Source organism: Notolepis coatsorum, assembly GCF_963971535.1.
Source record: "Notolepis coatsorum genome assembly, chromosome: 20".
Taxonomy (NCBI): domain Eukaryota; kingdom Metazoa; phylum Chordata; class Actinopteri; order Aulopiformes; family Paralepididae; genus Notolepis; species Notolepis coatsorum.
In genome coordinates, this window is record NC_140184.1 from 12,729,546 (window position 1) to 12,741,879 (window position 12,334).

General features: G+C 50.7%; 1 protein-coding gene across 1 annotated transcript in view; it reads left to right on the plus strand.

The window, feature by feature from the left end:
• Positions 1-12,334, plus strand: part of LOC311247304 (receptor for retinol uptake stra6-like) — a gene marked incomplete at both ends in the record, with an annotated part of 59,701 nt that overhangs the window by 20,112 nt on the left and 27,255 nt on the right. Inside the window, 3 exons of the mRNA XM_084337663.1 lie at positions 27-106; positions 193-254; positions 1,134-1,296. Coding sequence (XP_084193789.1) covers positions 27-106; positions 193-254; positions 1,134-1,296 — 305 coding nt within the window. The remainder of the gene's footprint in view (positions 1-26; positions 107-192; positions 255-1,133; positions 1,297-12,334) is intronic.

The following is a 12,334-nucleotide window of genomic DNA, read 5'->3' on the forward strand; positions in this document are numbered from 1 at the left end:
ATATTGCTTCCCTTTGTTTACTGTAGCTCTTCAAGTGCAGACAAGCCAACACTGAAAGAAAGAATAATTGAGGCGATAAAGGGTTATATTTACACACCAGAAGAAGGTATGTACTGTATATCCATACTAGTTTATATGTTTTTTTGTTGTTGTATCTCTTTTGTTTATTGTAATTTACCTTTTCTCTTTCAGCTTTTCGTTTTCCACTCAAGTTGGCCGTGTCTGCGTTTGTTGCCTTTATAGCCATGTATCATGTAAGTGCATTATGCCATTATGCAAGTCAGCTTCTTCCACATACAAGGAATTTGTCTTGGTCATTTGGTGCATCAACATTAACAAACAATTTAAGTAGAATAAAATGAAGTGGAATATATTATAGGGAAGTGTAGTCTGACGTCACTTTAGTTTCCCGCACGGTCCACCCGTATAGGGATTTATCATTGGGAAAATGTATTATCGGCTATTGTAACAATTCTGCCTCATGAACATTGGCAAGCTTTCCATTTTTGCACAAAATGAGTTCCCTTCTATCACTAACATTATTGTTTAAGCATTTTTGGTTGAAATAAAGGTAGTTATAAGGTTTTAATTTGTTGTTAAAAAAGAACTACACTTACCAGTTACCACTTACTGTCGTTCAGTGCTGTCGCAGCGCCAGAGAGAAGTGTAGTTCCTCAGTGAACGAAAACATAAACGTTGTTATTTTGCTACCTTTACGATTAATTGCAAATTTTTTAATGTTGAGTTATAGATTGTGGATGAATACACACAGAAAGGTACACCATGCCAATGTTCATGCTTTATTTGTTTTAAACGAGACGATTTAGAAATGGGCCCATTGGAAATACATGACGATTTCAAGAGGGGTGGACCGCGCGGGAAAGCGCAATGACGTAACCACTACACCTCCCTATAGGACAGGGCTGTACAATTGTGCAAAAATATGAACAGTCAGTGTCATCTTCAGATGTTCACAGTTTTGAGTATATGACTGTATTCCAGGTGTGCGATATGACAATAATTTGAATTCTGAGAGCTGAACATTCTAATGATAACGCAGCCAATGAAATCTGTAGCGTTCTAAGATACACCTGAAAGGGTTAAAACGGTACCGTCTGTGTTCATTCTTTCAGATGGCGTTGTTGCTGATCGTCCTGGTGATTCCCACTCTCCACATCGTTCGCGCTGGTATCGATGAAAGCCTCGCCTTCCTGTTGCTCGGCGCTCAAATTGTCCTATCAGACGACAGGATGGAGGTGGTCCAGATTCTGATTCACTACGCCTGGTGTCTGGAAGGTAGGTGGTTGTTGTTGTTGTTGTTGTTGTTGTTGTTGTTGTTGTTGTTGACAACTACATTTATTGTCTTCATTTGATCACAGCGTGTGAAGTAAGAGTCAAATGTCTTCCTAATGGTAAAAAGGGTTAAATGCTATTTTTGAGCTCAACGTCAGCTGTTTGACTTTCTTAAATTTTCTTAATAAAAAATGTATTATGTAAATGTAGGATATTTTCTAAATTGAAATGTCATATTGGTTCATGTATTTCTAGTTACAAAAAAGTCATAAATAATTTTTTTTTAAACATGGGAATGTCCTGGTTACATTTCAACTGGCCTCGCGTCTCGCTCTGCTACTGAGATAACCTCTTATCTCCTCGCATCTAGCGTGCACGCAAAACATAAACAAATGCACCCACTTGCACGTGACCGCGCCACCCCCATGCGTCCCTATATGACGCCGGAAGTGGTCACGCCTCACCCTTCCTCATTTCGTTTCCCAACGCGGGAGTAGCAGTGCACTTCGTGAACTGGTTGTTATGAAACGTAGGGAGAAATTACACAATGTTGGGTATTCGCCAGAGGTTCACCAGCCCCCGGAACCTTCTCGGCACATCCTAACAGCGCAGTGGTCCTGTCCTGGGTTTTCCTCGTCTCGTGACAGCGGACCGAGGGACGTCGCGCGACGGTTAGCAGTCGAGCTAAGTCGTGCACAGGTAGGGCCTGCGCTATCAGGCATTGATACTAGCATGGGTAATACTGCTCGTTGTCTCGTGAGACGACGAGTGATGTATTGGCGCAGGGGGCGGGATATTTGGGATGTTTTTCCAAGTATCCTAGCGCGCAGCTAATGCTAATGCTACAATGCTGGGGCGCCGTTCCCATGTACCCCGCAGAGGGCTGTCTTTGCTGTCTTCCCTCCTCTTAACCATTCATGCTGACGGTCAATCGGTGTCTAATGTTGGGAGTTTAACGGGGGCTTATTTACCCTTTACATGGGTGGATGGGCTGAGGCTCAGGGCAGGTGTGCTTTTTGTGAATCTATGAATTGAAAATGGGGGTCCCTGATGTGGACAGGACTAACGTTTTCTCTGGTCTGCATCCCCTTAACAATTGTGTGTATTGGGCTAGCCCATTCTGCAATATGTTAATAGAGTTTTCGCTCATTCATTCATTTATCCCTTCACGGGTGCACACCGCAGTGGAGGTTGTTACATGACTACTAGTGGAGCAGTGCTTCGCTAGTAGTAGACTTTGGTCTGCAACCACCACTGGTGTTCCGTGCTTAGTGAAGCAGGTGGCATCAGTCCTTTGCCCTGACATGGTGGAACGGTGTCCCGCCCGGCCGACGCCATGAGGCGAGTCGGCCCGGCAGGTGGCTGGTGGGCTGATGAAGCCTATACCGCCGCGGTACAGAATTTAGCAGCGACTGGCAACATTGCTCAATTGGCTGCTTTTCTGTCAAAAATGGTGTCGGTGGTGGGGCCTTAGGGCCAGCCGACGTCAAAACCATCGCGCAAGGTTTTGACGTTATTCAGCTTTTGACCTAGCCGCAAGCTATAACCGCAGGGAGGCCTAGGATGCTGTCAACGGTTGTTCACAGGCATCTTTTGTTGGAGCAATCTCCCCTCGAGGAGGGGAGAGGTCTCCTCCTCAGGGCTCCCCTCTCCGCGGGTGGACCTTGGTCTGTCCACGGAGGCGTGGGCGGTATTAGACCTGGGCCCCACACTGCCCCACAAAGCGCAGCCAGAGGTGAGAGCACGGCCTCGCCAGCAGCTGCGGCGAGGCTCCCGGCCAGCGGCCATGTTTCCCCGCCTGAGATACCCTGGACACAAAAAATACAGGTGATCACAAGGCCGACAGCCTCAGCGGCCAGAGGGATTGGCTATATTAGATGGGCACGCCCTAAAAAAACGTTGCCATCTAGATGTGTCTAGCACGCTCTCTGGTTACTCCCTCCCGCTACACTATGGGACACAGGGCTCTGATTTGTTCCCTTTGGCTGCGGGCCACGTTCTTCCAGTGAAGAGCAAGCGGCCCCATATTTCGCTTCTCATGGAGACAGGGGCTGACACCCAGTTGCTAGCTAGGCCTGGGTCTGTCTATGAGAATGCTGTGCTGTCAAGCGGCTCCCACACCACACGTCCTGCGTCTGTGTTTGGTGAGCCTGGTGTTGTATCTGTCGATGGAGCAGGGTTCCCTGTATCTAAAAAAATTTGTCAGAGGGGGAACTCTAGGCCCAGGAGGTCGCTGAACTCAAACTAGAAAGAAACAGACTAAGAAATGATGTAAACTCCATAATCAAAACTGCTAAAAAAAATTAATCAATGACAAAACTGAGGAAAACAAAAACAAACCATGTGAACTTTGGAAATTACTCAATAATCAACTAGGCTGCAGTAAAAAACTTAAAACCAGATTCTCAAACATAAACATAAAGATGGACAACACGCTCATCACAGACAAGCTGGATGTAGCCAACTACTTAAACACTTTCTTCACAAACATAGCCACAACACTGGTAAACAAACTACCCTCCCACTCAGGGCATTATGGGGTAGAACACATAGTAGCATACTACAAGAACCTAGGGATCCACAACGACGACTTCAAACTGGAAATGGTAACAACAGATGAGGTACTCAAAAAACTGAGCGCCCTCCAACCGAACAAAGCCACTGGCCATGACAACATCCCCTCCAAATTCCTCAGAGACTCAGCAGCCGCCATCACCCCAGTCATCACACACATAATAAACCTCTCCATAAAACAGGGACACGTCCCCAAGGACTTCAAAATTGTGAGAGTAACACCCCTGCACAAAAAGGGCAGTAAATTAGACCCAGGCAACTACCGCCCTGTTTCTATCCTTACCTCCATCTCGAAAGTCATGGAAAAAATAATATACGAACGGGTCGAAAAGTACCTTGCAGGAAAGAAATCTAATCTACGAATTCCAATCTGGCTTCAGAACATCCCACTCCACTGACACATGCCTTCTCTATTTAAAAGACCACATCAAACAAGAGGTGGACGCGGGCAAATACTGCGGCATGGTCATGCTGGACCTACAAAAGGCCTTCGACACTGTCAATCACACCATTCTGATTGACAAGCTAAAAGCAATTGGTTTTAATAGTCTATCAGTGAGCTGGATGCAATCCTACCTGGAGGGGAGAGAACAGATGGTGGAGGTAAACGGTACCCTATCCCCCCCCCCTCCCAGTGAGCTGTGGTGTTCCACAAGGAAGCATACTAGGACCGCTACTGTTCCTAATTTATGCAAATGACATGTCGTCAGCTTGTGACTGCAACTTGTTCCTGTTTGTGGACGACTCAGCCCTGCTGGTCTCTGACAAGAGCAAGTTACAGGTTGAAAAAACCCTCAGCTTGGAACTAGTCAAAATCTGCATATGGCTCGCTGATAACAAACTATCATTACACATGGGCAAAACAGAGTCCATTCTCTTCGGTTCAAATAACAAACTCAGCAAGACCGACGGCTTCTCAGTTACAGTAGGTGACAATATTGTCACAAGGAAAGATGAAATTACCTACCTGGGTTCCATCCTAGAGGCTAATCTTTCCTGTGACACAATGGCATCCAATGTAATAAAAAAAAGTCAACCAACGAACTCGATTCTTGTACCGGATCTCCTCTCTGGTAAACAAGAATACCCTGAAGACTCTGGCAGGAGCACTTATTCAAGGGTACTAAATAAGAACGATATTCCATTTGTTCCATCCAGTTTAATAAAAGAAGAAAACAATATACAAACAAGTCTCGGACGATTGTAGGTGTATTTACAAGTAGCGTCTCAACTTCCTGTTCCGGTCACTGCGCTACTGTGCAGGACCGTCTGTTATAGAGGCGCTGTCTAGATATTCTCTATCTCCCCCAGAGTCTTTAACATACTGTGTAAAGGCTGAGAAATAATAATAATAAACGAACACACAAAAATGTGGACAAATACCTGTATAACCCACACCCAGGTCATGTGACTATAAATCATGTGTCCATTATGTGACTAGCCCATGGAATAGTCCCTGTGCCAGGCAGGCACTCTGGTCGCCCTGGTGGATCGGCGTAAGTCCGCCCTAGGTGCAGGGGACGACACAGTGGGCCCCGGTGGGGGATCGGCTCCCGGGTCCAAAGGGGCCGGTGGTGACGCCTGAAGGATTGTGTGCGAAGCAGGCGGCGTCCAAAGGCGGGGTTGGCTCTCCAAGGTGAGTACCGGTGGCGATGTGGGGGACACAAGATCGCAGTTGGGGTCAGGCAGACGTGGTTGCCGGTGGTACGGTGACACGGGTCGCCAGGTCGTCGTAAATTGATCGAGGAGGTGGAAGGTTGTTGCGAACAGGGCTGAACCTGCGCAGGAACCTCCTGTTCCGAAGTGTGACTCTGCCCGAGCCGTCGACCTTGACCACGTATTGGTCATGCTGGCGTACCTCCACAACACTGCCTGTCCTGTCCCATTTGTTGGGGTAGGGCCCTGTCTGGTTCTGTACACGGACCATGTCCCCTACCATGAGTGGCGGGAGGCGTTTTGTGTGCTCCGCCCAGGCATCCGCTGTGCGGATGTGGCGTTTGCGGAGAGCATCCTCCCTTGCCGTCAGTGTCTCACGCCAGGTCTCGTGTGGTCTGTACTTCCCAGGTACAACCGGGATGAAGTCACGTATCGGGCGGCCGAAGACACACATTGCTGGAGATATCTTTGTGTCAGGGTCAGGTGTGTTACGATATCGCAGGATCGCTCTCTGCACAGCATCTGTGTCAAGCTCCCCCTTTGGGCCGGTGTTGTCAGTGATAAGGCGTTTCATTGTCTTTACCCCAATCTCAGCGCGGCAGTTGCTGTGGGGGAAGGCCACAGATGAGAGGCGGTGGTGTACGCCCCATCTGTATAGAAATGACCTGGTCTCTGTGGAGGTGAACTCTGGGCCCCCGTCCGATGTGAGCTCTTCTGGCGTCCCGTACGTCACGAAGGCCCGACGTAGGTGATTTATGAGGCCGGCGGCGCCCCCCGTCGCCTTCGAGATGATCGGCCAGTTTGAGTACCGGTCCACCGTCACGAGGTAGTGCACGCCCCTGTGCATGAAGAAGTCTGAACACACCGCCTGAAAGGGGTAAACAACTGGGATTGGCGGGGTTGGCGGCGCTCCAGGCTGTGAAGGTGCCATCCGGTGGCAGTGCTCGCAGTTCCTCCGAGTGGCGCTGATGTCAGCCGACATGCCTGGCCAGAACACAGAGGATTCTGTGCGGGCGGTCATCATCGATACGCCCTGGTGGGCAGCGTGTAGGGCGCTCAGCACTTCTCTACGGAGTGAGAGTGGTATAATTACCCTGTCCTTGTACAGGACCACCCCATCAGTTGATGTGATGTTCTCACGGTACTGGTGGAAGTCACGGATCGTCGTCGGCATCTCGAATTTTGAGTCGGGGATGCCGTCCGTCGCCATTTCCTCCAGGGTGCGCATCTCACCATCGCTGCTGGTGGCCTCCCTGACACGATCCCATGTCACTGACCGCAATGATTCAAGGCCCGCAGCACACCATGCCAGGTCATCCTCCTCAGTGTCGTTGTCATTCCCTGGCTCGGTCTGGCGTAGGAAGGACAGTACATCAGTGTGCGTACTGGGTGGGAGGTGGGCGTTGTCATCCGGAAGGTCCATAAGTGATGGCCGTGTGGTGCCAACCGGCCTACGTGACATGGCGTCCGCCGCCTTGTTCCTCATGCCTGGGACATGCACGATGCGGAAACGATAACGCAAGGTCTTCTCCTTGAGGTTCCGTAGGCGGGGGTTCGGTATGTCATCGAGCGCCCTGTCTGCAAGGAGTCTCAGCAGCGGCTTATGGTCTACCGCTACAATCAAGTCTTCGCATCCCAACACAAAGTAGCGTGCCTTGTCCAATGCGTCCGCGACCGCAAGAGCCTCGCCCTCTATGGGCGCGTATCTGGACTCCGCCGCATGCGTGAATCTGCTGCCAACCAGGGTTATCTTCCACCCATCAGTGCAGCAGAAGGGTCTGACTGGCATACATCGGCAATGTTTCTGGAATAACCAGAATCCAATGCCCTCCTTTGACCAGTCCGTGGCGATGCATGTTGGCCTGGTTTTGTCAAAAATGCGGACACCACGCTCAATTTCTTCGATGATCACATCCTTTGACTCACGGAATATGTCTTCCAACTCCGTGGACCACTCGAAGCGTTCTCCACTCTTCAGGAGCTTCCGGAATGGCTGCATACGCTTGGCCATACTGAAGGCGTAGGCCACCTGGTTGACCAGCCCGAACCACGACCTGATGTCCGTGACATTACGTGGTTGTGGGAAGTCGTGTATCGCCTCCAGGTAGCTACTGCACGGTCGCACGTCAGTCATGGTGATTGTAAAGCCTGCGAAGTCCACCGTGGGTGCGCTAAAAATGAACTTCTCCGGGTTGAGGACTATTCCATTCCGGCCGCATATGTCCAGCCATTGGACCGCCTGGAAGTAGCTCTCCTCAATTGTATCTGACCATAGTAGCGTGTCGTCTATGCACTTAGTTTTGTTGCCTATGTCCGCAACAACCTCGTCGTACCGTCGCGAGTAACCGTCCCCCGATGCCATGTACCCCATGGGGTTATGAACGTCGTCTTGTGGCGATTGTCCTTGTGTAATGGGACGCTGTGGTAACCGTTCCAGGCATCGAACACAGTCTTGAGTTTCCCGTTAGGCACACATCTCACTTGGTGGAATGGAGATTGGGTGTGGTGGGTCTCGCGGAGTGCATACTTGTTCAGGGCCTGGAAGTCGACAGTGCGTCGCGGTTTGCCTGTCTTCTTCGTGCAGATCACCATGCGATGACACCACGTCACCGGTGTACCGATTGGTACTTCCTCCAACACGCCGAGGCGGACGTCCTGGTCGAGGCCTGCCTTTACCTCCTCTTGCCAGTGTAGGGCCACAGGGATGGGGGTGTGACAGGCAACCGGTGTCGCATCCTCATTAAGCATGAGGCGGAGTGGTGGGCCGGTCATTTTCGGTAGTGTCTGGTGGGGGCATGTGTTAAATGTGCTCTGAGCGTACAGTTCTAACAAGTGTCTCCGTAACGCCTTCCTGTTAGCCTCGATCGCCAACATGGGGAGTGTGGTCGGCCTGGTCGGCGGCTCTGCACGCCGCGGGCAGTCACATACTTCTGATGTCGCCAGATTCACCTCCCCGAGTGTTGGGAACTGGGCAGAGATCATTCCCAGGTCCACGCAGGCTGCGCGGGAGAGAAATATGCGGTCTGAGGTGTCCGTCACATACGCGATTTGGCGTGTCTCCAACCTTCGAGCGTCACCACTTTTCTGACTACCGCAGCTCCGAGGATCCGAATTCCCTTATTGTTCGCAGCCTTCATGGTCATGGATACGGGGATGAGGTCCTCTGTGCTTAGGCACATTTGTTGAGCGACTTTAATGCCGATCAGGCAGCTTTGGCATCCCGTATCGGCCATAGCAGGCAGGGATACTGCACGGGTGCATTTTAGGAGGTCAAAACCCAGAGCCTTGTAATCCTTGTGCTCGGTGGTGAGAGTGAGGTTGACGTATGGCTGCGGGCTGGACGCACGCTTCATCCACTTGTCGCACATGTCATCGTACAGGTGGTGAGCGAGGGGAAGCGTGCGTAACTCGCCATCTGTGCTGATTGTGCATAGCTCAACGAATGCTGCTGTCTGCTCGTCACACGTCCAGTCAGTCTCTCCGGGTGGGGGCCTAGTCGATCGGCCACCCAGGCAGGCCCTCTCGAGGTGATTCTGGCGGCCACACTTCCGACACTTTTTACCGTATGCGGGGCACTCGGCACGTCTGGCGTGCCACTGGGGTGTTTTGCCGTGGCCCACCTCGCCACAGTGGATGCACACCCCTTCGGGCTTGGCCTTTGGTTTCTCTAGCCTGGCTCCTCCTCTGGCGCGGGTGTCCTGTTGTCTCACCCGCCTGTACGAACTGCTGACCGTGTCCGCGCTCTGAGGGTCAAGCAGGCGCGATGCCGAGCGCTTTCCAGACTCCTTAGCCTCGATATACTCGATCATGTCCTTTAGTGGCATGTTCTGGTTCTTCTCACCGAGCAGGTCGAGCTGTATTTCCGAATCTGCAATGCCACGGGCAAATCACGTCACGTAGGATCTCTTCCGTGAAGTCATTGACTTGGGCGCACCCTGTCCTAGTGCATTTCATCTGGTACTTGCACGTGTCCGCCTGCCCCTTGATGCGGGCGTGGAACGACCGGATGGGCTCTTCATAACCCTGCCGCATGTTAGACAGGGCTGCCCGAGCTACCATGGTGTTCTCTGCGCGAACGGCGAGTGCCTTCATGGCAGCGAGGACGTCCTCCTCGTCGTTGCCTGCTAGGCTCCTGCCTGCCGCGCGTGTGAGGTCCTTCCTCAGATCCTCCTCGCAGCACTCCAGTAGCTGTGAAACTATGTCGGGCCCGACCAGCTTGGTGCCTGTTTTATACTCACCCCAGCGGGTTACGAAGTATGACCAGGCCTCGCCCGTTCCGGCCAGTGCTATGGAGGGACGCTTTAGCTTCTCCATTTTAGCATTTGCGCCCGGCGCCCAGGGGGCTGCGCCTGCGACATGTATAGTGGCGTGTACACTTAACATGGCCGCCACCACCGCCGCCGTTACATGCTCAGCTACATAGTCACAATCCTCAATAGGGCACTCTGCATTTATAAGCACCATTGTCAGTTATTTGGATGAATAATTAATAGCTTGCTTCCAATGTATAAAAATAACTTCAGACTACAGCTGTAGCTCCAAAAAAATAATCCCTTTTGGCATCTTCCGTTGGAACTAATAATAAAAGTCCACTATAATCCAAGAAAACAATATACAAACAAGTATCGGACGATTGTAGGTGTATTTACAAGTAGCGTCTCAACTTCCTGTTCCGGTCACTGCGCTACTGTGCAGGACCGTCTGTTATAGAGGCGCTGTCTAGATATGCTCTAGGTACTACGACTATGCTTGCACCTCATGGTACCAAAGCACCTCAAAGGCGCTAAAAACAAAATTACAAACATCTCAAAACAAACTGGTCAGACTACTGCTTGACCTTACTCCAGAACCCATCTAACCCCTGCCCACTTTGACAACCTAGGATGGCTTAGAGTAGACGACAGAGTACAGCAACTTGCAATGGGCCTGGTCTACAAGATACACTACACGACCAAGGTATGATTTGATTTGATTTGATTTGATTTGATTTTTATTTAGTACATACAATTTATACAATAGTATAAAAACAAGGGGTACAAGGATAACATGTGAAAGTCTGTCGACTTGTTTCCAACATGGTCCCAAGAAGAATACAATAAATCACAAAGAAAGAGTTAAGTAGATAAAATAGACAACACAATTTTCTGAAAGAGCCTCATGTCATGTTCCTGTTCTTCAAGAGTGGTGGCCAAGCACCATTTTGTACATGTCAAAATACTTCCCAAAGGTCAGTGAATACCACGATCACAACACCAGAGGGAGCTCCACAAATCATGTTAAACCCAGATTCGGCTCAAACAAGGGACTAAACACGTTTTGCAATTATGCCACATCAATGTGGAACGCCCTACCCAAAGCTGTAAAGGAATGTGAATCACTACCCACTTTCAACCACTCTCAAAGAACACCTATGAGAGACTGCAATTAGAAACTGGCCCCCGTAAATGTCCTAACCCAACCCCCTCCAATGTACAGTAAATCACCAAGTATGGTTTTGTCAATATTCCAATGTACAGTTTTGCTTGTACAGTTGTACAGTGTCCCCCCCACCCCTCCTACCCAACCCCCCCCCCCACCCAACCCACCCAACCACCTCCAATTTACAGTCCCCCCCCACCCACCCAACCCCACCCCACCTACCCAACCTCCTCCAATGTACAGTACCCCCCCCCCCCCACCCACCCAACCCCACCTACCCAACCTCCACCAATGTACAGTTTCTACGTCAAATGTATATACTCTCTTTTCTGGACTCTTTTTGTATCACAAACAGTACTGTATTTGCAAATCTGGTATGTCATAAATGTATAGATGTAGCAGTACTGTCTATCTGTATGTCGTGTGTGTCATATATATTATGATTAATTGAAAATGGGGGACCCTGATGTAAACAAGACGAAAGTCTTTCTCTGGTCTGCATCCCCTTAACAATTGTATGTATTGAGCTGTACTGTACTGTACCCATTCTGCAATCTATTAATAACGTTTTCAATCAATCAATCAATCAATCAATCAATCAAAGCAGCGTGGGTTCCCCCCAGCCCCGCCCTCGCCAGGCCGGGTATTACGTTAGTGCCTCCCCCGTCTGGACTTCCGATCCCGTGGTGGTCAGCAGGCACTACACGTGGTAGTAATATCACTACAGGGCTACGGTGTGTAGAGAGTGACCCACCCTATCGGGCAGTGTGAGGACCACACACCATGCATGTCCAGCTGCAGAGCAGGCTGTCCTCAGCAAGCTAAGCCGGGAAGATGCTCAGCGGGGGAGCCTATGTCACCAGGGGTGATGGCCGCTCCCCCCGTATCAGACTGCCCCTTCTGTCGGGGTCCCCCCCTTGGGTTCGATTGCCTCGTTGGTAGAGTCAGGGTGCGATATCCCGGCTCCACGAGACACCCTGCTCGCGTGGTTGGCGAGACCAGGGTTGACAACGCACAGCGGGAGGGACCGGGCCACCTATCTACAATTCCTAGCGGACCAGCGGCAGTTGGCGGTGGGGGCGCTTTGGAATTTTACCACGTATGGCTGCAGTGGTAGCCATATGTCGGTGTGGATGGAGAGAACGCTGAGGCCGGCGCTTGTGTTACAGTTTACACACCCCCGCCCTCCGTTTTTGGGTTTGGTACAGACTCTATTATCAGAGTCCGCGGCAGTGACAGCCCTGGCCGAGGAGATTCGTTCTCTGGCGGCGAAGCAGGCCGTCGTCGTGGTCCCATGGGAGGACGCGATGAGCGGCGTTTCTTCCCGATATTCTCTGGTGCCCGAGAAATCGGGGGGGGGGGGGTGTCAGTGCCCTTTGTGGTTCTCGGTCAG